Source organism: Dipodomys spectabilis, unplaced genomic scaffold (assembly GCF_019054845.1).
Source record: "Dipodomys spectabilis isolate Male_0828 unplaced genomic scaffold, ASM1905484v1 ptg000061l, whole genome shotgun sequence".
NCBI classification, from domain to species: Eukaryota; Metazoa; Chordata; class Mammalia; order Rodentia; family Heteromyidae; genus Dipodomys; species Dipodomys spectabilis.
The window spans coordinates 6201252-6227862 of record NW_024870738.1 but is presented as its reverse complement, the minus strand read 5'-3'; the positions used below and the strand labels follow the sequence as shown (position 1 = coordinate 6227862).

Genomic DNA, 26611 nt, shown 5'->3' with positions numbered 1-26611 from the left:
TTTTTTACTCAGTTTGTTACTCAATACTCTTTATTTTTTCCACAGTGAATTTATAATCCATCTTTATTTGGGTTTTTTAAATATATGAAATATAAAATAGAGAAACTCTGCTATAGATTTTTTGAGTAAACAAAATAAGTAAAACTATATTATAAGGGTTAGTTCTGTGATCATTACATATAGAAGGTATCTTATTGCCTCATAATTCAAGTCAATATGTATTTTAAAATATATATATGGTACCATTACTTAAATCAATGTCAATAATAAAGAGGTGACATTTTTATTAAAGCCAATTCATGGGTTTTCTATTCAAGATTTAGAGTAATGTTTTTAAAGCCCACATACCTTTCTTCACACTTAAAAAACCCCTAGCTATGCAAAAGCCATACTGCAAACGAACTGCTTTTATGAAAATTGCAATCACCTATTGTGACTGAAAAGAATGGTTTCTTATCACATTTACCTAAAATCTTTTATTTCTAAAATTTTGTCAAGTTTTCTTTTCAAAGCATGAAACAGATTTGTTCATGTTCCCATGCTGGTTTTCTTAATTCATGTGTTCCAATGAGAAATGAATGGTCCATTTGTTTTCAAACCCCAACACATTTTTAATAATAAAAAGTATAACACTTCATAAATGTTCAAACCCTTTACCAGGTAGCTTATCTATCCCCAGTACACATGAAGTTCTCTCTCGCTCACTTGCGTGCTCTCTCTCTCTCTCTCTCTCTCTCTCTCTCTCTCTCTTCCTCTACCCCTCCACCCCCAGCACCCATTTTACATACAAGTATGACAAGAAATTAAGTGACACAATTTGGTACTAAAAACAAATATTAAAAGCCAGAAATTTTTATTTTCTTTCCAAACAAACAAAACACCAACAGCAATCAGAATCTCTAATTCTTAATCTGTAACTCTTAAAACACATCTCTATTGAAAGACAATATCTTCTTAGACCAGGCTTTCTCATTCATTTTTTGTATGAATGAATCACAATCTAAAAACAACCTTTCATACCTCCTACCTTCCCAAATACCACTTGCATAGGCATAAAGCCAGCTGCTTATCAATTTTTTGGTAACCCTGGTGTGTTCTATCATTGTAATCACATTCTAGTCTTTTAAAAAGATCATATCCCTTCTGAAATCTCTCTACATTGTACCTCTCCCATTCAAAAATCTAAGTACATAGCTGCTTATATTTCTGACATAAGATTCCAAACACTAGTAACAGTTCACGTTAAAATCAGAAGTGCAAAAACCACTTGTAGATTTCAACTTGTAACTACCTTTTTTTTCAGTTTTAAGACAAGAAAATTCAAGTAATTTCAAGTAATTCAGCTTATTTCCCTGCCTTCATGTTATCAGAGCCTTTGCCCTGACATTTCCTTCCCCACCCACCACCCTCCCCTTTGCCATCAAGCAGATAGAGTAAAGCCAGACAAAAACTCAGTTGTATGTAGCATTGTGAACCAGAACTGCGCCCCATTCCCAGTTTAATAGTGAATATAAATAATGCATATACACATACCTATCTCCCAACTACGTTGTTCACAGTGTCATTTCTGTTCACTTTTTTAGGTAGCATGAATTTCATCAGTACAGAGAGAAAGCTTTGCTGAAAACTCATTGCAGGTTTTAATAGCTCTGTAACATGCTTAGGTTTTCTCTTCGTTAGTTTAAGAACCTGGAGCTAATTGCTAAACCATTTAAGGACTTCAAAAGATTCTAGTCATTAGATTATGACCCCAGTAGCCTAATATGTTTCATCATAACCTAAAATGAACTACTGGTTTTCCTACTCATTCTCTTTAAAGCAATCCATTAAAAAAATTAAAACCTAAAAGACACTGTCAAATGCTGTTTTTCAGGGCTTTGTGTTGAGAATGATGATTTCTTTCATTGATAAAAGGTGTCAATCAAAAGCATGCTTTTCATTCTGTCCAGATTTCCACATGGCAAATCAAAGCCACGAGTTTCTATTAGCTTGTTTACATAAATGACTAGGTCTGAGTTCATTACTTCAGATTAACCACATTTCAGTATATGACCTCAAGATTTTTTTAATATGCCAGTTTTTAATTCATATTTGAGGTTCATCACTTTGAAATCATACTGGTGGACATTTAAATATGGTATTTAATATGAAAATGGTATTCACAGAATACAGTTATTATACTTTATTCTTGTGTGTTCTATAAACAGTTGGTGTGCGGTAGATAATTGGCCACATGTCCACTCATTGTTGATAAATCTATTTACACACTTTTATCAAAAATATGGTATTTACATATGTGTAGTTCTTTCTTCTAAATTTTGCTTTAGTTCATTTTAATGTAAAAAAATACCAAACCTCCGGAGTAATTTCATCTTCTTAAAGAATCATGACAGTGAGGGCTTTATTTTCTGAATAGGCAGCTCTGGGAAAACCTTGTATAGGTTTCATGAAAAGTAGATACTTTTATCTCTTTTGTATTTCCTATTATCACAGGGAATGAAATCAGATAAATCAAACTAAGCTAAAGAAAACCATGAAAAACAGTGCAGCTACTTAAAACATGGAAACCAATCCAGAATGACTCCATCAACATCCCATCTCCCCAGCAGGTATTTAAAAATTCATTACTTAGCAGTTATGGTACCCCCATCCTATTGGGAATTCTCTCGAGATCTCTGTGGTATCCCTAGGGTCTGTCATTACTAAGGGTTTGGGCATTGGGAGGGAGCCTGGCACGGAAGCCTATGTGGAGCTCTGCGAGGAGCGGTCATCGTGTGGGCTCCCATCAGAGTTTTCTGTCTCTCCCTCAGAGATGGCCTGCATGGGTGTGTTGTACAGCCTGCAGCGTACACTATACCGGCTGCTGCTGGCCACAGGAGGTGCTCTGGATCGTCCCACCCTGGCTGATGCTGAGCTGGCAAAGTTCTTTGAGGAGAACCCTTCTACACTGACCCGTGGGGAGCAGGGAGAGAGAGGGGACAATGCCTCGGCCCCAGGGGATCCCTGATGGGCATCATCAGAACTTTGTGGGGCCTCCCCTGGAAGCTCTCCAGGAGGTTTCGGCAGGATGGGACTCTTGAGGATCTCTGTGGCGGACATGCGGTAACTGGAATCAGAGCGACTGCCTTTCTTGAGGAGGAGCAGCTTAAACTCTTCGTTGGATGTGTTGGATTTTTTGGCATTTCGGTAGATGAGACCAGGAGATCTCTGGCTGTTTGCAGTTGTCACGCTGCTGCTGGAGGAGGTGACAGAACTGGTGCTGCTGGTGCTGCTGCTGCTGGCGCCGCCACCACCACCACCACTGCTGCTGCTGAGGAGAGCTCTGGATTTGCTTCGAACAGACATGTCACCGGAATCTTTTCTTCCAAGTACTTTCCTCTTGGATCTTTGAAGGAAAAAAAAAAGAAAATGGGTAACATTTTGAGTCCACATAGGGCACTTTATGAAACAGAAAGTATTGGATTCCTATTCCTGCCTCTACTTAAAAAGGCATCCCGTAGGAGAGGTTTCTCAGCTTTAGGACCACAGAGATAAAGAGGAAGATACATTCTTTCCCCTCATGGTGCTCACAGACTTAGAGAAATTGTCTGATAACCAATGGACATTGGCTAGGTTCCAGAGATGGCATTTTTTGATAATGGTTACTGTGGACATTGGACATTCCAGAAGAAGACTTACTGAGGGATTGTGCAACAGGTTAAGAAAAAAAAAAACTGCTGTCTAACTGACCTTCAACTTACCATGTGATCAGAGACAGCTGGTTTTTTTTGTTAGTAAATCTGTCTTTAAACTAGAGATGAAATGCTCTACTGGCCAGAATTGGCCTCCAAATAATAGCACAAGTGTGTAGAGGTGTGGATGGGACAGGATGGACCCTGCTTTGATGATGAGGTTGCAGGAATGGATATATGAGAATGTATTAAGACTATTCTGTGTACTCTTACATTTCCTGCTTATAGAAAGTTAGATAAAAAGACTTTTTCAGTAAGCAGATCTATTCTTGGCTGTAATCCCATTTCCCTTAGCTTCCTAGTAACATCAATAGCATATTATTCAGTAAGCTAACTCTTGGTGAAGAATGGAAAACTTAGCATCTCTGGATCCCTTAAAGCTTTGTACACTCTAAGTTCTCAACAAAGTAAAATAGCTGGTGAATATGGTGGCAATCCTGTAATTCTAGCTACTAGAAAGGCTGCCTGGGCAAATGGTTTATGAGACTCCATCTCAACCAATAAAAGGCTAGGCATGGTGGTGTGCTCCTGTCATCACACCCATATGGGAAATGTAAATGGAAAGACCGATAACCAGGCCAGCTCAGGCAAAAATAAGAAACCCTATTCAAAAATTCATAAAAGCAAAAGGGGCTAGAGGCATGGCTCAAGTGATAGAGCACATGCCTGGCAAAAACAAGGCCCCGAGTTCAAATATACACAAGCACTAAAAAAAGGAAAGGAAAGAAAAATATTACTTATCACTTAAATAAGCAAAACCTAAGCAAATACAAATCTAAGAGGATCAAACTCCTCAAGTCTAGTGAACCTCCAAACTCATCATATTATTGATTTTGTCTTGATAATTAAGCAGAAATAAATGCCATGAATCATCAGTAGCACTCATTTCATGGATAACCTGAAATGAACTAGCAACATGATTTCTCACCAACTTAAAATCTATAGGATGAAAAAGAAACCTGAATTTTGTGATCATTTTGTGATCATAAAGCAGCCTAAGTTTGGTTCATTAAAAACTCTGTGGTTATGATTTGGATGCACCAGTGTCTAGACATGCCAATAGAGTAGATTTTTCAAATAATATTAGCTTTTAGCAGATATCATATTCTAGACATAAAAATATTAACTTTATCATCAATACCAAATATATGAGCTATAGATATTCCTACTTACATTAAGAGGACAGATAGGTTCAGAGGTTTTAACTTACCCAAGGCTACATAGAAAGAGTCAGACCTGGGATTCAAATTTAAGTCTACTACTAATGCCTTATTCACTATTCCAGACATAGCAGATGGCTCTTTGTGGGTATTTGGCTCTTTAACTTATAAAATATGGGAGGTGAGGGGAATATGTCTAAGGCTTAGACTAGGCATTGAGGTGAATAAAAATAAACCAATAGTTATTTACCCACCGAGTACAGAAGTGTGCCTGCTACTGTATATGTAGAAATTACTTTCAATTGAATCCCTAAAACAAAAATACCCCTAAACAATCCCACTGTTTTTAAAGAGCAGTGTTCTTCTTTCAAGAGGATACTGAATCAAAAAATCAGAAGATAAAAGTTGTTGGAAAAAAAGCAGAAGCTGAGATAGGCACTTGGTGGCTCACGCCTATAATCCCAGCTACTCAGGAGGCTGAGATCTGAGGATCCCGGTTCAAAACCAGCAGAAAAAGCTGGGCAGAAAAGTCCTCACGAGACTTTTATCTCCAATTAACCACTCAAAAACCAGAAGTAGAGCTATAGCTCAAAGGGATACAGTGCTAACCTTGAGCAAAATAGCTCAGGGACAGCACCCAGGCCCTGAATTCAAGCCACAAGATCCACAGGAGAAAAAAAAAAAAAACAGAAGCCAAGGAAGCTGGGGCGGGAAGGAGGAGAGTTGTAAGCTGCTTACTTCAAAAATGGTTTGTGAAGTTGTGAAATAGTAAAGAAAATCTCCAAATTCTGTCCTTTGAGAATTCCATCTAGGTACCTGAGGTTCATTTTTTTCCCCACCGTGCATTTAAGCCTACCCATTTGACGTGGAAATGTCATTCTTCCTTGCTTGCCTGTGGTTTTGCTGGCTATATTACAGGGAGGAAAGGATTTCTTCCCATGTTTATATTTGATGAGAAGCAAACCCTTTCTTTTTGGGAGGATAGGGGGAACTTGATGATACTTCCTCACCTGTGAATGACAGCAAATAAATCCTCAGTTGTCCGAGGTTTGTTTGGAGACACAAACACGCCTTCTGCTTCAGCTTGCGAGTCTTCACTAAGGGGTGAGATGATGGAGTCATCACTTGGTGATGATTCTTCAAATAAGAACAGAGATATCTTTAAGAGAAGTTTCTCAGCCCAGTAATGTGCTTCAAAGTCTCAACACTCAAAAAGGAGTTACAGAAACCATCATTGTTTAAATGACACAGAGAGATCTATTGGCTACAAAAACTTCTATCTCAATCATTTTAGTAAGCAAAAAGAAATAGTGGAAGGAAACCAACACCCTGGGCTGTATGGAATGCAAGACAGCAAAAGGAAATGGCTGAAGACATATTTCCATCATGACAAAGGCAGAGATGACTGACCTTTCAATGAAGCCTCATCCACGTTTCCTTGGGTCTCCTCTGCTCTGCTGTTATCACAGGCACTTTGGGGTGAAACACCTGAAGCAATATTTTCCTGCTCAGAACATTTTTCAGGGAATGAGTTTACAGTTGATGTCTCTGATTCATAGCGGATATTCCCAGGCACTTTGTCATGGTGGCGGCTCATAACAAGTTGATGCTTACGTTGATTGCTTATGTCTGTTGCTCTCATTGGTGAAGTGGACTGAAATGTGATTACATCCACAGATTCAGATTGGGTACCATCTTCTTGATCTACAGAGGATGATTTCAGTACCTGCACTAGGGCTCCATCTGACCCAGATCCACACTGTATTATTTTACCATCCAAATCATTGTGGCGGCCAGCAAATACCCTCTGAAATCCTTCAGTGGAAACCCCACAGCTTTTACTTGATACATTTTCTGGCACAGGGTCATTTCCCATCTGTGGTTGGTCTTTTGTGCTACCAGTTGAGGTTACAGTTTCTGGATGGCAGTGGTTCTTCCCATCAAAAGTAGGGTTCTTTTCCAAATGGAGTTTATCTGGTCCCATCTCAACTGCAGTGGAGTCTACAAAGGTCAGTATGGTATCTTCAGCAGAATACTGACGGGATATTGGTTTCTTTGTTGTATGTGACCTAGTCTTGCCTGGAGACAGGGCAGCCATTGTGAGAGCACTGTCCTCTAAGTGGGGCACATCTGTATTGTTGCCTTCTCTTTGCTTAACTTCTTCAGACTTGCCGATGGACCTAAGGTTAACAGATTTCAAGACTGTTGGCGTAATTGCAAGAGATGGTGGAGGATTTGACCTCAGCGTTTCTCCTACTGGGTTCTGCTTATAAGTAAAAACGTGCAATGGATGACGGTGATGGAATGGTTTATTCAAGACATTATGAAGAGCACTTAGGTCAAGATGGGTAGGAGGTATAATCGGAAGTTCAAGATCTTTATTCAGTGATAGAGTTCCATCTTTTAAAGAAGGCTGCTGTAGGGAGGATTTCCTTTCTGGAACTTTAGGTTTTCTTTTGCTACCTCCAGGAGACAATGGACCTGAAAAGAAAGCGGTTGGGAAAGAGGATGTTGGTGTTTCAGACTGGCTTGAGTAACCACTTGATGGAGATGCCAAGCCAGCCAGCTTTTCTGGTGAAGCCAATTTAAATTCATTGTCAACTGAAGGAAGAGATGGAGTGGTGGCCCTTGATTCTGATTGTGATGTTTGGGATTCAGAGCTCTCTGGAGATTTGATGCATTCGATAACTGTAGTACCTGTAGCTGTGCTTGAATTGGATAAAGATCTATAAGGATCGTTTGTTTTCAAGTCATTTAAAAGCCAGAGGTCTGCATAGTGAGTTGATTCAGCACCTTCATCTTTGAATGATGGAATATCTGTGGTATCTAACTGAGGTTCCTTAACACCATGTTCACTCTGGTTCATCCAAGGCTCCTGTTTGGTAGGAACACTGGCATTTTCCACTCGAGAAGGTGTGTTGGAGAAATCAAGAGGCAGCTTCATTTCCCTGGAACTGTGAGGCAGGTGCTGACCACTGCTTATCTTTGGTTCTTTCTTCTCAGAAACATCTGTGTTGCCTTCAGACTTCCTCAACGATGAGCTACGTTTAGGTGGGGTTGGCTTTGCCTTTGGTTTCCTGAAAGAGATACTTGGTCGCCCCTGCCTCCGGTGATCTAAGTAGTCCTGCCAGCCGCAGTCGGGAAGACCAGGAGGAACCCCAACGGCTTGGCCATTCTCTGGGCCTAGGGCTGCATAGTGACAGACATAGCCTTTATTACCTTTCAGACCACAATCGAAGTGCATGGAGGTATAGTATCCTTCCGTGTCGACTGAGAAGTGGGAGCTAGTATCTGCTTTGTCTGATGGAGACTTTTCCAGAAAGCTGTCATAAGTGGCCATGCTTGTGAAGCTCGCGCAGCCCAGACTATCTGCCTTAGGACGCTCAGGACTAAAATCTTGGCGGCAGGATGCATCATGATGGTGGTGTAGGTAATTCCACTCACTGTCACTTGTGTTGCTGTTGTTGGTGTCATCCAGGAGATCAGCAACAGTGGAGGTAAAGGAGTTGGCCCGGTGGCCTCTCACTTTCTCCAAGTGGTCATTGTACTGCTCTGCCACAAAGACATTGGTGTCTTCATTAGCATGAGGAGCTGTGTTGAGAGACAACTCTGAGTCACAGTGTGAAGAGCCAGTGAGGGGAGGTGAAGCTGCAGGAGGAATTGTTTCTGAGGTCTGCGAGGGACATGTGGAGCTGCTGCCACTCCAGTTACCACTGGATGACTGATGGTCATCTTTCTGGTCCATGTGGCTGCCAAGGAGGACGCCAGCAGTGGAGATGCAGTGGATGGGGCTCCCAAAGGTGTCTGAGTTGGAGGAGATATCACAGCTGCCAGAGTCAGCAGTCATTCGGGATAGACGTGACCTTCCTCTCTCGCTTAGCTTGTGCTGGGGGCTGTGAATATGCTGAGAACAGGCCAGTCCCAATGCAGCCTGGTGTTCCTGTGCACTTGGGCTGCTTGGAGCCTCACTACAATCATTAGGGGTTCTTTCATGGTCTCCCACAAAAGGTTCTCCATCTTCATAGGTTGAAGGTTTAGCACCAACTTTGGGCTCAGCATCTCCACCTCTATTACCCTCTCGAGGAAGGCTCCGAGAACGGGTACGGCTGCTCACTACAGGAGTAAACATGGTGTCACCTTTGTCTGCCAGGGCAGAAATGTTGCCAGCTGAATGAGAAAGGGAAGCTGCAATGCTTTGACCCCTTTGAGCTCTGATTCTTCTTCTGGATGGGGCAGCAATCAGAATATCTTCAGTTTGGCATTCTGAATCCCTGGTTCCGGACCTCCGATTGACAATATTGGAGGGGTCTGGGTTTGTGTGCACAATCACGTTCCTTTCCCTGGCCACTGGGGACTCATCAGAATCTAGGGCACAGGGAAAACAATGAGATATCTTATGTATCAGCAGAATAACGTGTTTTTTTTTCAGAGATATCTACCAGTCTAAATGCTGGCATGTTAGAGATCTCTCTCTTCAGACAAACAAACAAACAGTAACCAGGCAGCAGTGGCTCATGCCTGTAATCCTAGCTATTCAGGAGGTTCCTGATCTGAGGATCCTGGTTTGAAGCTAGCCTGAGCAGGAAAATCCTTAAGATGCTTATCTCCAAGTAATCATCAAAAAGCCAGAAGCAGAGCTGTAGCTCCAGTGTTAGAATGTTAGCCTTGAGCAAAAAAACTCAGGGACAATGCCCAGGCCCTGAATTTAAGGCCCAGGAAAAGCACAAGAAAAAACATAGCAGTGAATAGATAACATTAGAAGAAAGTTAGAATACTTTCTATCTCTGGCTTTGTCTCTGCTTCATTCTCTATATATTAGCAACTATATTTGCATATACACATTTATCTATGTATATATACATACATACATACAAAGAGATGTTCTCTCTCTCTCTCTCTCTCTCTCTCTCTGTGTGTATGTGTGTGTGTGTGTGTGTGTGTGTGTGTACCATTAGTGGGGCTAGAACTCAAGGTCTGGGTACTGTTCCTTAGATTTTCCCTTAAGCTTTTTCACTTGAGCCACAGTTGTTTCTGGCTTTTTGATGATTGACTAGAGATAATAATCTCACAGACTTTCCAGCCAGGGCTGGTTTCAAACTGCAATCTGAGGATCTAAGCCTCCGGTGTAGTTTGATTATAGGTGTGGGCCACTAATGCTTGGTTTGCTTTATATCTTTTCTGAATTATCTCTCTTCATCCTCATTCATTTGTACTCCCCCCAAAACTGCTTTTTCTGTACTAAAGTATCCTTTATCCTCTTGGCTGTTATTTTTCCTTTGTGTTTATAATATTAACATGTTGAAATAAAAATCATAGAGTTCATTACAAGAAATAAAAATAATATTTATAGGAGATGCTACCATAATAGTAATACTGTTTTCAAAATAGAGATGTTCTCAATATGATGAACAGAAAAAAATTGGAAATATCACTCAAGGGCATCATATTTTCAGTATTCTAGTATGCTCAAAATGTACATTTTAAAATAATGCCATACAATTGTATCTTTCCTAAATGAAATTCCAAGTCCCATCAAAAAAGACTTGCATTGAATCTTTCTACTTTTTATGAAGTTTCTACCTTAATAGAACTTTATAAAATTGGCAAAAGATTTCATTTCAGCCAGAAGACTGGAATTTCCATGTCTGAGTCTCTAATATTAACCCTTTATAGTTAAGATCAGAAGTTAAACAAAATTCCAAAGGTGGTATCGATCAAGTTGCATTGTACTTATAATGTGATTTGTTAATGGTAAATACTTTGTACAACTAACTAAAGATAAAAATACAATTTTAAATACTCATAATCTTGTATATTACAAATGCAAAAAGGAAAGCAAAATAAAAATAAAAATTCACTCAAGTTTGTAAAAAATATCCACTTAGTTTGCTGAATATAAAAGAAACACACATTATTTCCAAAGCTCTACCAGTTAAAAATATTTATTATTTTTTTAAGGAAACCATTCGAAAGCTGTCACTCATTTCAACTTCCTGATGATATGCACTACACAGAAACCATGAGCTTTTTCTTAATACCACACCTATTTCTTGTTGAACTCTTCTGGGGATACCCGAGATGGTTTTCCTTCTCCTCAATTTCCGTCTTCGCTGTAGGACAGATTGTGAATGAACAAGAGAGCAGCGTATACCAGCCTCTCTGTCAAAACCAACTCCTACAAACCACAAATAGGACTCATTAGCCTTTAGAAATGGAAAACAAAATTTTCACTTACTTGGAACACAGTGACATTTATTGGTTGGAAGTAAGGGAAGCCTGTGACCAAATATAAGGGAGCCCTTATTCAGCTCTTATTTAAATGATGCTGTAGTACATTAAGCTTTACTTCTAAATGCAGTTTTCTACAACAGCTTGCACTGTCAAAGGTCACCAAAAAAAAAAAAAGAGACGAAAATCAAAACAAAGAGAAGAGAGAAAAACCATAAAAAAGCACTCTCAAAGAGTAATGGATCCTTCAGGATTTATAACCTTTAGTCACTACTATTTACTGGTCTATTTCTGGGCTCTGTGAAACTGATACCTTTGCATAGTAGATCCATAGCCAAGATGTTAACCTGAATTAGTTCAGCTAACATACCCTGACCCACTTCTTCATTAAAAGCTTCTTTGTGAAATTTTTCTCCTCTACCTTCAATTCCAAAATCTTCTCCACCACCACCCCCCCTTCACGTACACGCAAACACACACGCTGCTGCAAGGAAACAACAGCATGGGGAGTTTTTTTTAAAAAAAAAACTATGCTGTACTCTACTTTCTTCTGCTGACTGACTTCATTGGATGCTTTTTTGGTTTAGTACCAGCTGTCCTGCCAATGGGAAATAAATATACCAGGGAGTCTCTAGTTCCTGAAATGAAATGCATCTACTTTCTGTACAAACTGTAAAAGCTAGAATCCCCAGGCTTTAAACCACTTTGTATTTTGTTATGTATAGGGGCCCAACCATGATGCTTATTAGTTTATTTCTAAATAATCCTATTGTCAACCGTTCTATCAAAAGTAGAACGATGAGGAGGGATATGAAGATCTCAACTTTGGTCTGGCCTACCCCCTCACTGTGAAATTTTCAGAGTGAGCTTCACCTCAGGAAGCCACAATGTTGTGCTTTGGAATGGCTCACCTCATCATTTATCTTAACTCTTAAGCACAGGGCCACCAATGGCAGGTTAAATCTTAGCTGTATAATGAAGAAGTTGAGATTGACTTGGCATCACAGTGCCAACAGTTTCTAGAATTCACTTTGAAATGCCTGTTTCACATCATGAATAATTACATTATTACCACAGAATTCATACAAATGGGATTTTCCTTTCTTGGTTCCAACTGAATGTTAAAAGCCTTCATTCTAATTTTAAGGGTATCAAGACACAGACATCATGTGTTATATAGACATAATTAATAATGTTATCTTTAGAGCTCTTGAAATCAACATCTAATCTAGGCTTGAGTCTGAGAGTTCCTGAAATAAAGCAGAAAGAAAACCCTTCCCTTTATCCTAATCACAGGACGATGGTCCATAATCATAGTACTAAATTTAAAAACAAGATTTTACTTACAGTGCCAGGAAGGAAGCAGGTGCTTCTAATAACCAGATGTTCCCAGAACTGAAAATTAGTTTAAGAGGGTGCCAAAATGATCTGTCATGGCAGCTGAACTCCACTAATACATCCCATTTAGATTACAGAGATCAGATAAGCACATATCTTTAGAATAATTTATCCTACACATTGAATAGATCATCAGGAAAATGTAGTCCCAGCTCACAGCGAGCCAATCAACTAAGAATGTTTTTGCAGAAAGGAACTAGTATCTGTCTCAGAAACCTGGTCCATTTGTTTCCCAAGCTATATAAGAGAAATCTGAGTAGGGTTAATAATAGTTATGTCCAAATATCTCAAGGGACATGTAATCTTTAGTCATGTGGCACCAAGATTCAAATCAGTCATAACATGGTTATTTTGCTGTTCTTTCATCCTTTCCCTCGCTCTCTCTGAGTCCCTCATTTCCATTTCCATGTTTTGATGTTTTCTATACATAAATATGATGAGGTATTTTAAGAAATTGTAGTGGATAGATCATTGAATTTCTACCTTTAAAGTTGGAATACCTTAAAAATATGATTTAACTTGCAGCTAACGTTACCAGAGCCAATTTTGGAATTCCTAATTGCTGCAAATATACTTTAAAGAAAAGTCCAGCTAGGCTCCTGACTAAACTAATACTCAACTTCTCTATACATAAAAGGAGAAAAGTGAAAGAAAGATAGATTTGTTGGTTTTAAAGCAGAATTCATCTATCTTCTATGTATTCATATTTTGAAGGTCAAAAATTCCTGAAATCACTAAGTCTAAAGAATCTTTTTTTTCTTTTTTAAAAAAAAACAGCTTACCTTCATCCAGGGAAACATGAAAGCATGCTTTCCAGTTGGTGAGTAAGACATTACAGGAAGTTTTAGAAACCTGGGGTGTACTCTATTCTTTCTTGCAGTTGCCTAAATTCATTACCATGAGATTAATTTCTCCATTATTTCAGTAAGCTATGAGCAAAGAGCTATTTGGTGTTTTTTTCCTCAAAAAGAAACTGTCCATCATTTACATAACAAGCAGCATATGTTCAAATTGATGTTCAAAACTTGACAAAAGAATATTGAATGTCTCCTGGGTTGTATTTTGATTTTGAAAAAAGATATTATCCATTTAGAAAAATGGGAGTTTTAGCTGACAGACCCAACAGTACAGGTTTTTACTATATGAAATACACAGAATATTTGGACCCAAGTACCCATAAGGAAAGAAATAATGATACCAGTGACATTGATGGGAATAATGCAAGAAGAAATCACTTGGGCATCTTGTTTCATCTTCTCCTCTGGCGTTGGGAGAGGCAGCGCTTGGCTCCAGTTGGTCTGCTTGTCCAGTGTCGAGGGGACATTGTGTATTGGGTTTTTTGGCCTCTGCCCTAACATGACATCTGCATTTTCATCCTCAGGAGGGTGAGACTGTAAACAAAGTATTTTCAGATTGAGCCATCATAATTTTTAGGTAAGCACACGTATAAGAAAATTCATAGTTATCAGATATGAGAAAATGACGTGACAAGCTTTTAAAATGAAAAAGGAAGGATTCTTAGAAATAGTAAGCACAACTACTTGAAACCATTATTTCAACATTGAAGTGACACAAAAAGACAATTGGGCAAGTTAAACATGCTGGTCAGGTAAAATGGAATGGAGAAAGACAAGGTAGCCAGAAATTCTTGAACTTCAAACGGAAGAAAACTGCCTATCTCCAATCCAGTGAAAGTTAGATCCACTTCCTGGCTTTTTTTCTCACCATAAATTCTTATTTAAAAAAAACTCTCGAGAAGCCAGGCACAGGGGGCTCATGGCTATAATCACAACTACTCAGGAGGCTGAGAACTGAGGACTGTGATTCTAAGCCAGCCTAGGCAGGATAATCTGTGACACGCTTACCTCCAATGAATCAGCAAAAAGCTGTAGGGGAGTTGTGGCTCAAGTAGTAGAGCACCAGCTTTGAGCAAAAAAGCTCAGAGATAGCACCCAAGCCTTGAACTCAAGCCTCAGTACTGGTGTATATGGGCACATATACCCACACAGACAAAGACACAGACAGACACAAACACACACATACACACACACACACACACACACACACATCTCAAGAGCTGTCCATAACTACAATCAAAGGAAGCACATGATGTAAATGCTTATAAAAAGGCTTTAAAATGTGCCAGAAAAAAATGGAGTCTAGAGACAAGTCAACCTAGTCTGACAGGCCATTAAAACACATGGGAGTTCATGTCACTGCAGGAGGATGGCTTTTGTGAATCATATTTAAGAAATTTACTTCAATCAACACTATATACACCTGGAAGGGCAAAAGTAAAGGGGTCCCCCCCATCCCCATCTACAGAGTATAATACAAATGTTGTTTCTGGAAGGAGTCAACTGGGTTGCCTTTTCAAATTTGAAAGGGTAAAACAGCATTTAGTTTATTTTCTTTTGGCTTGACAGTACAAAACTCTCCTTCAAGCTGTGCATTTACAGGCTTTGATTTCTATATGACATTTGAAATTTCTCCATCTAAACCTTCATAAATATTAATATTGTTTAACTTTTACTCCAAGATAGGCTCCTAGCCCAGATTAATAAAAATCAGCCCCACCCCAGTTTTGATATCTGGGTCGTTTGAAAACCAGACTAATAAAAGACCCACTTTTTACCATTGAATCTAGTTTTATTTCTTTATACAACTTGGAGGAAGCTGAACATCGGTAAAAATTGTTTCCTCTTATGCCAGTAAGGTTTTAAAATACTCTGCTCTAAACTCAGGGTCATTTTTAAAGAGCTTCAGTCCTTGCATTTAGAAACATTCCCTGTTGACTAGGAGTATTTCATGTATTGTCAAATAAACTGTCCTCAAGTCTCCTTGAAAAAGCAGCAGAGCCAATTGTTTAAAAGACCCTCCAGCATTTACTTACCTTATCAGATGTTTCTGCAAAGCCCCCTACAAGACCCAGCAGCACATGACCCCCACTTTGGAAAAAATGTGCTCGTCATGAATGTTTTAGTAAAATATTGCAACCTTCTTTCTTCAGCTTTTGTGTAGAGTCCCAGCAAAGTGAATAGCTCAAATAAAGTTCAAGCACAAAAAGAATTTGTTTCCTAGGTAACTTCTAAAAGAAAAAAGTTTGGTGTGCATGCAGTCAGAGAGAGAGAGAGAGAGAGAGATAGGGGCACACACACACACAGTGACACACACTGGAGCAGGCAGTACTACAGAGAAATGGCCACTACAGAGGCCTCATTTCTGAGAGGCGATTCCTTCCTTGAATAACAATGGACTGGGGAAGGAGTGAGGGATAGTGACCTGACTTCCAGGCTCTGACTAGCAGCCAAAAGCACTTTTTATTTAGGGGAAATAGGGACAACTAACTGTCTGTCACAGAATCCTTTTGTCCTTTTCTCTCTCTTTCTCTCTCCATCCTGAGCTTTTTAAATTGTGATAAATATAGGGAAAATTGGAATTTCTTTTCTCCAAACAAGGTCCAAGAGCAGCAATAGGGGATATCCATGGGGAACAGAGCTATAAATGGTAAAAGGGGGCAGTAAGTGGGGAAAACTGCTAATGGTAGGATCATCTAAATAGTGTTTTGTCTAATTCAAGTTAGGAAAATACCACCCTTAAAATGGATTTAAAAGAACACCTGTTAGTTGGAAACGAGAGTTTGCAATAAAGTTAAAGGAGAGAAGAAAGGGAGAGTGTCTGAGCAGAGCAGGACAGGGCTTACAAAGGAATATTCTCAGAACCAATACCTTTCTACTCCATGGGGCCATGTGGCAACACTCAGTGGGGGAGGGCGAACGGGTGCTGTTAAACTAGGAACATAAAATGCAAAAAAAAAAGAAAGAAATTAAAAAAGAATACACAATATAACTTAGTTAGGCCAAATCTAAATATTAATTAGTAAAAGTACTGGAATAATTCCTTCTCTTCTAAATGAATCTTGGATTTTTTTTTTTTTTTGAGAAGCAGATAAACAGTGGTTAAGAGCACAGACTCTGGACCCAGACTTTCTGAGTTCCAATACTGGCTAGCTGGTGTATTTTTCCATATGACCCAGTACAATTAGTCAATGTTTCTAAATCAGTTCCTTCATCTGTAGGGAAAAGTAAATAATAGCACTTACACCCCCCCCCCCCACACAGTGTGTTTCTAAGGACAAAATAAGTTAAATATATGTAATATACTTAGAAGAATCCTGGCTCTTAATATAGTCTATATGGTTAGGATTGACTGCTTCTGCAACTATTATTATTATTACCTTTACTTTTTACTGTGAAGATGTCTTTGAAAAAATCCCAACTTCTATTCTTTTAATCCCAACCCTTCTTGCTGATTTGGAAAATGATTAAATTATTTTCTTTCGTTTTATTTTCTTTTTCTGGGAACCACTTGGGAGGAAATTTACCATGTATGATCTCCTTCTCCAGACAGTACAATTGGGTTCTCCCTTATATTCACAGACCATCTGCTTTCTTAGGAGTGTCTCCTGTGCAGTCCTGCAGGATGCTGCACTCACAAGTTCTCATATGTGGTGTAACGCTGTGCTTAAACTTCTGAATTTTTTGCAGAGGAGACCCCAGATTTTCATTTTGTATTAGACATTTCAAATTATGTACCCAGTCCTATTTGGAGAATAATTTAGTACCCAGTATTGCCTTTGCAAGATTTACTAAAATAAGAAAACACTTCAGGGTAGTATGCAAGTGTATACAAATGTATTAACTGAAATATGGTAGATTCAGGGGAGAGTGCAAAGGGTGTAATTCCTTAAAAAGGCTAATTCGCAGTCCAACAAAATGCCAGGAAACAGGTTGAAAGGGGAGGAGGGGGGTCAAGGAGAAGAGGGTAGAGAGGAATAAAGAGATGAATAATAATCCTACAAAATTAAGAAAACTGAGGGAACGGGTGGGTTGGGAGGGATGGAGAAGAATGTCAAAAGGAGTGACACTGATTAAGATGCATAAACTATATCATAAACTGCTTTTAAATGGTAACTCCTTTGTATAACTACTTAAAGATAATAAAATATATTAAAAAATAAAGTTCATTTACAAGTTGTATTTTTAAAAAGTGAGTTCCTGAGCAGAGCACTGAAACTCTGTTTTTGTTTGTGTGCTTATTTGCTTGAGAGGTCTTACTATGTAGCCCTACTTGGCCTTGAACTTGCAAATCTCCTGTTTCTGCCTCTTGAGTGCTTGGATTATAAGCATGCACTACTATGCATGGCTAGAAACTCCTTTACACTCTAAACTATACCATTTTGCATTCAGTTAGACATTTATTATAGCATTTAGTCTATAACAGGGTTTTAATATAATATGAATTATCCTTGGATATATCTTTCTGAATTTAGTAGATTGTGAATTCCTAGACATTAACAGACATAAAATTTTCATTCCCCTCTTCCACGATACTAGCAGATTTCCCTCCAGATTCATTAAATATTTGTCCACTGGAATGATATCAGCTTTGTGTATTTTATAAGTGATGAGAAATGAAATAAAATAAGGGGCATGGATCTCAGGAGGAAGTAGATACTACACAAAGCAAGAGACCGTGGGGGAGGGACATACAAAGCAACAAAGAAATAATCTTATAAATGTGTTAGAAACAATCTCATGAAAGAAAAATCATTTGAATACATATCTTAGGGTTCATTTCCCTAACATCAACTTATCTGACATTTTCTGCTTGACTCAGACATATACTAGTTATTGCAAATAAGGAAACCATGGGACCTATGTTTCTTTGGGCCTGGCTTACTTCACTTAATATAATTTTTTCCATGTCTTTCCATTTCCTAACAAATGGGGCAATGTCATTCTTTATGATGGAGGCATAGAATTCCATTGTCTATATATACCACATTTTCTTGATCCATTCATCTATTGAGGGGCATCTGGGTTGGTCCCATATCTTAGCTATGGTAAATAATGCTGCAATAAACATAGTTGTGCTGGTAGCTTTAGTGTGGCCTTGTTTGTGATCATTCGGGTAAATGCCCAAAAGTGGGATTGCTGGGTCATAGGGGAGCTCTATGTGGAGTCTTTTGAGGAACCTCCATACTACTTTCCTATTTGATGTTGGTATAATTTGGGGAGGAGAAGGGAAAAAACAAATTGTTTCAATAGGGATACAGGTAGACCCATTGCAACAATGAGACATACAAGTTGTTAGGTCGAAAATGAACTTTACAACTTTGGGGTGTGTGTGGGGGAGGAGTATTGGGTGGGGGGGGGGAGGATGGGATGGGAAGTGGAAACAAAGGAGGAGGCTACAATGCTTGATAACAAATGTACTCATTATCTTGCCCATGTAATTGTAACCCCTTTGTACAGTATTTTCCACAATAAAAACATAAAAAAGAAAGCAAGAGACTCTCTGTCTTAGTGTTAATATGTCTAAAAACAAGAAGCATAAAACACCAGCAACTCTTGCTTCCATCAGAGGCACAGTATGTAAACTAAAGGGAAAGTTCACCAAAGTAGGCAAAGAGGAGGCTGCAAAATAAAGCTACCACAGAAAGGGAACTTACTTCAAAGAAATCCAAACCTTTCTGTTTCATGAAAGAATTAAAAAAAAACTACACAGCAGAGAACTGCAGGTCAGAAAACATCTGAATGATATTAATATGAATATATGGATTTGGTAGTTCATCATACATCTCTTACATTACTTAGCTCTCCTGTTGAGTAATTTTTTCCAGGAGTAAAGGGTAAAAGTGGCTTTTGTTTTTATCCTACCTCCAGGCAGGCACCAGTGACTCATACCTGTAATCCTACCTTCTCAGAAGGCTGAGCTCTGAAGGTTGCTGTTTGACTCTAGCTTAGGCAGGAAAGTCCATGAGACTCTTATCTCCAATTAAACACCAAGAAAAGCATTCGAAACAGCAGATAATAGAAGCAGACCTATAGAAACCCCTGATTTGGGAATTATCATTTTATGCAAGAGTGACAGTAAACCACTGTGGTTTTCCCAGAATAAATGTTTAGGAAGAGTGTTAGGAAACCATTTGTTGATTCAAGTACATTTCTTTGATTTAAGTCAAACTCAGTCTCACTGGAAACAAACTGTCAGATTTAAAACTTAAAAAAATTCCTCCCTCATGGGTATGGAGATGAACATATACATACATACATACATACATACACACATATATGTATATATACATATCATTGTGTAATTCTTTTGCTGATTTAAAAAAATTGTGGTATTGGGGATTCAATTGAGCCATGTGATTGGTCCTTGTAAAATTCTTTTCTGTACTATTGATTTTTTTATAATAAAATTTTCAAGAAAAAGAAGTTAAAAAAATCAAAATAATTTTCCTTTCTTTCCCAGTTTCCCATTCTGGCCTTCCTGCCACTGATTTTGAGAGGCCTCAGATTTGAAATAGCAACATTTTCCAATAAGGCAGGACCAGTCATGTTCATTTTGTCCCCAACAAAGGATGCTTCTTTGATGCTATTTCTTTATTTTTGTCCTCACGGGCCCTACCAGGTCCTTTAGTCCTTTCACTAATTTCTCATGAAATTTCTCCGCCTTACCAAAGGCAGAAGTTACACTAACAATCAGTGTTCATAATAAGGAATAAGAAACATCATACTCAAAAGTAGCCACAGATATTGCATCAGTGAATGCTGAAAAAACACTTTCAGAATCCAACCTTTCTTAGGGTATGTATATGAGAAAAGCTTTTTTCTCCCACTTTTGTGACTATAAATATTTCTCTGAAGATTTTCAGATTTCCCCCAATCTTTCTCTTAGAGTCAGAAGAAAAAAAAACACCCAATCCTTTCACTCTATATTTTTCTTTCTTTGGATTTAATTTTATGTGCTGATGGGGGACCTATTTTGCTTCCAAGATTTCCAAAAGGCATCTGTTAAAATGTTGTGGGTGGCCAGACACTGGTGACTCAAACCTGCAATCCTAGCTACTCAGGAGGCTGAGATCTGAGGATCATGATTCAAAGCCAGCCTGGGCAGGAAAGTTTGTGAATCTTTCATCTCCAATTAATCACCAAAAAGCCAGACGTGGAGCTATGGCTCAAGGAACTAGCCTTGAGCACAAAAGCTCAGAGACAGCACTGAGGCCCTGTATTTAAGCCCCAGGACCAACACATACACACGAAAAAATGTTGTGGGTAGTCCAACAGGAAATGTTTTGAAAATTAGGCTGTGGTTCGTGATCTAACTGATCCCACATATCATTTATAGCAGTTGACTTTCAGTGCTGATTTATTACTATTATTCTATCTTATTTATTATTTGTTTATTTGGTACTGAATAATAGAACCTAGGGCCTCATGCATGCTAGGCAAGCACTGTACCACTAAGCCACATTCCTAGCCCTTATCACTCTATTTTAAACCTGGGAAAAGTATACTAGAGACTAGGCATTTCATTGAATATACCACTAAAACCTCAGAGGGAAGATGCCCCCTGCAAACCACACTGAGGTAAAGGGCTCTCAGTGTTACTACCACAGGGCTTGCTCATCCTCAGACCAATCCCTGCATTTATATACATACAATGGCTCATCTGGGAGACAGAGGACCTCCTATCTGCCTGAGTCGAATTCTTCTATGCAGGAATGTGTGGGAATGTGTTGGACACAAATATGTATTGCCTTGACCTTTCTCCCAGGCTTAAAGAAGCCCATCAGGATTCTTCTTGCTACCTTAGATTGTACTATCTCAAAGCCTCCCACTGGTCAGCACTGTGCTCTTACTTGCTAACCTGTTTAGAAACATTGTTTTGAACTCATCTAGTGCTTCTTTCTTCTCTTCCCTCCAGCTACCATATTTACCAAGGTGAACAGACATGGGAACACAAAAGGAGGAGGTAAGCAAAAGATTACAAAGGTACCTTATGCTCTTGCTGTTGGAGCTTTACTCCCTTTTCCAAGTTTGCCATATGGCCTGACTTTCCTCTAGGCAGTTGGGGCCTAAAGGGTCAGCACACTCCCACCTGGAATGCCCCCTAATCCAAAGGATCTAAACCCCACCAACTACACCCCCAGCTAGCTTGGAGGAAGCCCACAAATGCAGCCTTACTAAGGTGCTAAGAACTCCATTCAAATATCCTCAGGGATTAAGTCACCGAAGCAGTACTAGGTGATAGTTTTGACTAGGGAGGAGATATTTGGCAATGGATATCTACTATGTTGTATTGTTTGTTTTCTTGTGTGAAATGGGGTCTTACTATGTTAGTCCAGGCTGGCCTGGAACTTGTGATCCTCCTATCTCTACCTCCCACAATTCTAATATTACATAAAGGTGTGACCTACTATGCTGTGTTCCTCTTTTAACTATTTTATACATTGATATCTATTTTAAAACATCAATGAACATAATTATTTAGGCCTGGGAAAATACTCTTGTCATTAATAAATCTGCTTTCCTAAATCATATCTTTATTAATTTGCCCTGGCAAAGACAGCCACCACTACTTCTTCAATTCTCCTAAGAGGCACTTTGCAAAACAAAATACACAAAACAGGCCTGGGGATATAACTCAAGTGGTAGGACATCTGTCTAGCAAGTGCAAGATCCTGAGTTCAAACACCAGTGCAGTCAACTTCTTGGTCCTTGAAAATGAATATAGAAAGGAAAAGAATGTTCTGGGGTTAATAAACCTGTTATTAATGAGCCAGGTGCTGTGCTGATTCTTCCATCAGAAATACTGCATCATAGCAACAAATGAGTCTCAGTCACCAATGATTTACAGTCAGCTTCCAAGATCAATCTGCCTTCTACAAAGACCATAAGTGAGTTAGATAGGTGATACGATAGGAATCATCACTCCCAAAATACTATATTTGAAATTACTATCAAGCTCTTACCTCCCTATGTATTAGCCAGATTTTTGTCACTGTGACAAAATGACCAAGAAAAACAAGGGAGGAAAGATTTTATTTTGGCTCCTGATTTCGGAGGTTTCAGTCCATCATGGTGGGGGGAGTGTAGTGGAGCAGAGCAGTTCACATCATAGTGATAAGGAAGCAGATAGAAAGAGAATATCTTCCTGAGAGAGTTTTCGCTCATCCTCCCTATATCCCACCAGGGCCTTCAGCTTTTTGGGCCTCCGGCATATTCAGGTTAGTATTCCCTCCTTACTAATTCATTCATCTCTAGATGTGCCATATTATACAAACCCAGAAATATGCTTTAGTAATCTCCTGGGCAAGTCTCAATTGAATCACGCTGACCCTCTCAAGATTAACTATAACTTCTTAGTAAACCAAAAAGGAACCTCTAATGACTTAGAGTAATTAGCACATACAGGTCACAGTCACCCTATTTACATTAAGTACAATTTCTGATTATTGGTATTTCTGGGATCAAAACTTATCAGTAATTCACTGAGTAATGAAATAAATTGAATTTTTTTTGATTTGCTACTTAAGATGTGGCCAATTGAAGCATTATGCCTGGTACCTTCTGTTCTATCACCCCAGGCAGCAGGCAAAGTAAAATATTACTTTAGAGGATAGTTCTTACTTATTTTGGTATCGTGTTTTTTGTTGTTGTTGGTTGTGAGGCTTGAACTCTGAGCCAGGGTGCTGCCCCTCAGCTCTTCAGCCCAAGGCTAGCAGTCTACCACTTGAGCCACAGTTCTACTTCTAGTTTTTTGGTGGTTTATTGGAGATTAGAGTCTCACAAACTTTCCTGCCCAGGCTGGCTTTGAACTGCGATCCTCAGCTCATAGCCTCCTGAGTTAGCTAGGATTACAGGCATGAGCCACCAGCACCCAGCTTGGTATCATTTTTACCACTTATAAATACCAAATTCATTTTCCAAATGAAGAAATAAATGAATAAATGAGAGCCCATATTGAAAGACAAGACAGTCCAAGTGGAGATAAAGTTTTGATAGTGTAGAATATTTGAAGTTTGATTTGGTTGAGCTGTAAGATAAGATTTGGCAAAAGATTTGTGGGAAATCAATCTGGAAAGTTATGGTAGGACTTGATTATAGAAAATCTGGAGTGTTTGAACTTAAGTTTTTAGGCAGGATGGAAAAATGGAAAGTTTAGAATTAGAAATGTATTTTTATGGCAGAGATCCTTACAGCAAGGTTAGAATTTTTCTTCATTAGTTTAAAGGAGCAAAATATCTAAGATAAAGGGAAACACCTAAGATTAAAAAAAGAGAGAGAGAGAAAATTAATTTGGCCACATGCTAATGACTATGTAGTCATAGCTACTCGGGAGTCTGAGACCAGTGGATCGGAGTTCAAAGCCAGCCTGGGCTGAAAATTCCACAAGATATCATCTCCAAAATAACTAGCAAAAGGAGTGGAGGTGGGTACACGTGGCAAAGCACCAGTTAGGCAAGTAAGCTGAGCAATCAGTAGGCTCACCTAGTGACCAAACCAATAATAACAACAAAACCAAGAGAGACTTCATGTGGATGGAAAGGACCATTTTTAAACAGAGATTCATAAAACATGGGATGCAAAACTACTAAGGTATCTTCTAAAAGTGAAAAGGAAAACTGACTTGTCTAGGATGCTGTGGATTCCTGTATGGCAACTGTGTGTTAAGATGAAGCGTGTTATTAAGCCATGAAACTATGAAGAATTCCTGAGATTCTTTCCTGGCTCCTTTTATTAAGCCTGGCAAAGAATGTAACTATAAGACAACATGTTGATTCTGATGATGAAGCCTCAGTGTGCCTCTGGACTCCAATCAAGTTTTGTCATAGTAAGTCTTGTTGTCATCCTGCAGATTCATCAGAAAGTAACTATGAACCTGAAGACTTGCTTGGTTTAGGAGTCTCATCACAGCCAGAAATGGCTGTTCTGACAATATGCTTCAGAACTTTCTCATGCGCTTTAGAGTAAGGAGGCTGGGCATGTTACAGAGCCTCCTATATGCACCCCTCTGCTAAAGCATCATTTCTGTCCCAATGTTAAGTGAACTGGAATCTTTTTTACATCAAATTTCTAAATAGAGAGAATATTGTTGAGGAAGTACTCAGTTTAATCTGTTTGAGGTTTAAAGATCATCCTCTGTCTTGAAGGCTTGTTTTTTATTTGCAAATGTCAATGCTGGACATTTTCTTCAGCTCCCAATGGAAGTTTCAAAGCATCCTATGCATTGAGCACTAGATGCCTGGTTATGCTGACTTGCTAGCTCTTTGTGCAGACCACGGCTAATCCCTTAGAAACATGGACTCTGGCACTGGTGGAACAACCTGAGGTGAATGACAGGCATTCGAGCAAGCCAAAGCAGCTTCTTTGCCAAAGTCAGCTAAGTTTAGACCTCATTGAATCAAGCTGTTGGCTTCTGAAAGTCTGAATAGTCTCTTCATTCATGAATCTTCCCTTGGCAGTCTTTCACTGACTCATCATTTGCTTGCTTGCTTGCTTGCTTGTGTGCAGATACATAATTCTTTTGTATGTGCAACTGTGTGTGTGTGTATGTGTGTGTGTGTGTGTGTGTGTGTGTTCATAATGAGACTTGAACTCAGAGCCTCTCTTCTCTTTTTTGCTCAATGTTGGCACTCTATCACTTGATCCACACTCCACGTTCAGGTTTTTGGTGGTTAATTGGGAAAAAGAATCTCATGGACTTTTCTGCCCAGGCTGACTGAACTGTAATTCTCAGATCTCAGCTTCCTGAGGAGCTAGGTTTACAGACATGAGTCATCAGCATCTGGCTCAATGTATACATAATTCTTAAAGAAGAGAATGGATAAAGGATACTAATGCAGGCGACTGGAAGTATGGCTCAGGTGATAGAAGTGCCTGCTCAACAAGTACAAAGCCTGGAGTTCAAACCACAAAAAGAATCCACCCTGCCCCACCCTACCCCTTGCCAAAAAACAAACAAAATCTCACACAACTACAAAGAATCCACTGCAAAAAAGGTGGGAAATGTGTCAGGAATGGGGATGGCCAGGCAATGTGACTGAAATGAATGAGGGATGTTTTAAACTACTATTTAGACTTTGTGATAAAGTGATGCAATAGAGGGAAAAATATATTTTGGAAGAATTGTCTGATAATCATCTGTTAGCTGCCCAAGGCTCTTTGACTTGCATAATTAAAGTTCCTAGGGCTTTCTACCTTTGGTCTCTATAGTAAATCATATTAATCAAACGTTGTCCCTTATTGTTTCATTAAAATTATATTATGGATCCACCAATAAATATTTATGGTTTGGTTCAAAATAAAACAAAACAACTACTGTTTTCCAAACTTATTAACATCAGCTATTTTCCTACCCTTCCCTCAGGGTGGTTATGATATTCATTTGTAATATTGTTAGGCGAAGTTGTTACTGTTTGTTTTCACTTACAGTTCTCACATTCTAGTTGATGATATTTATTTATGGGAGGGTGTGGAGGGGGTGTACACACAGATGTTTTCTGACACTACAGTAGATACAATTTCAAAAGCTTTTGAAAAATCCCTGATGATGAAATAATTATTTTTCATGTCATCAAACTTTCTTTGGGCTGGATGAGGGGCTCATGCCTATAATCCCAACCACTCAGGAAGTAGAGATGAGGAGAATTATGGTTTGAGGTTGGCCCTAGGAAAAAAGTTAGTGAAATCTTCATCTCATCAAATAAATTGGATATGGTGGTGTGTATCTGTAATCCCAGTTATAGAGGAGGCATAGGTAGGAGTATTGTGGTCCTGAGCCAGCCCAGGAGAAGAAAATGTGAGATCCTATCTGAAAAATAACTAAAGTAGCCAGGCCCTGGTGGCTCACACTTGTAATTCTGGCTATTCAGGAGGCTAAGATCTGATGACCACGGTTGAAAGCCAGCCAGGGAAGGAAAGTGTGGGACGTTCTTTATCTCCAATTAACCACCAAAAAGCTAGAAGTGAAGCTATGGTTCAGGTGGGAGAGTGCTAGCTTCAAGGAAAAAAAAGCTCAGGGACAGTGCTTAGGCCCTAAATTCAAGCCTTAAGATAGGCACAAAAAATAATAACGAAAGTAAATTGGGCTGGGAGCCCGGCTCATGTTGTAGAACACTTACCTAGCACGCATGAGGCCCTGAGTTCAAACCTTAATATTGTTAAAAATTATTCTATAATACTATATTTTTTTGCTGGTCCTGGGGCTTGAACTCAGGCAGGGCCTGGGGGCTGTCCCTGA

The 26611-nt window shown here is 39.1% G+C and overlaps 1 protein-coding gene across 1 annotated transcript in view; it reads right to left on the bottom strand.

Annotated features, from left to right (window-relative positions):
* Nucleotides 1-836: 836 nt before the first annotated feature.
* Nhs (NHS actin remodeling regulator) overlaps nt 837-26611 on the bottom strand; it is a 313459-nt gene continuing 287684 nt past the window's right edge. Inside the window, exons 4-9 of the mRNA XM_042680505.1 lie at nt 16246-16308; nt 13716-13908; nt 10935-11066; nt 6302-9256; nt 5902-6028; nt 837-3385 (exon numbers count right to left, since the gene is read on the bottom strand). Coding sequence (XP_042536439.1) covers nt 2743-3385; nt 5902-6028; nt 6302-9256; nt 10935-11066; nt 13716-13908; nt 16246-16308 — 4113 coding nt within the window. The 3' untranslated portion in view covers nt 837-2742. The remainder of the gene's footprint in view (nt 3386-5901; nt 6029-6301; nt 9257-10934; nt 11067-13715; nt 13909-16245; nt 16309-26611) is intronic.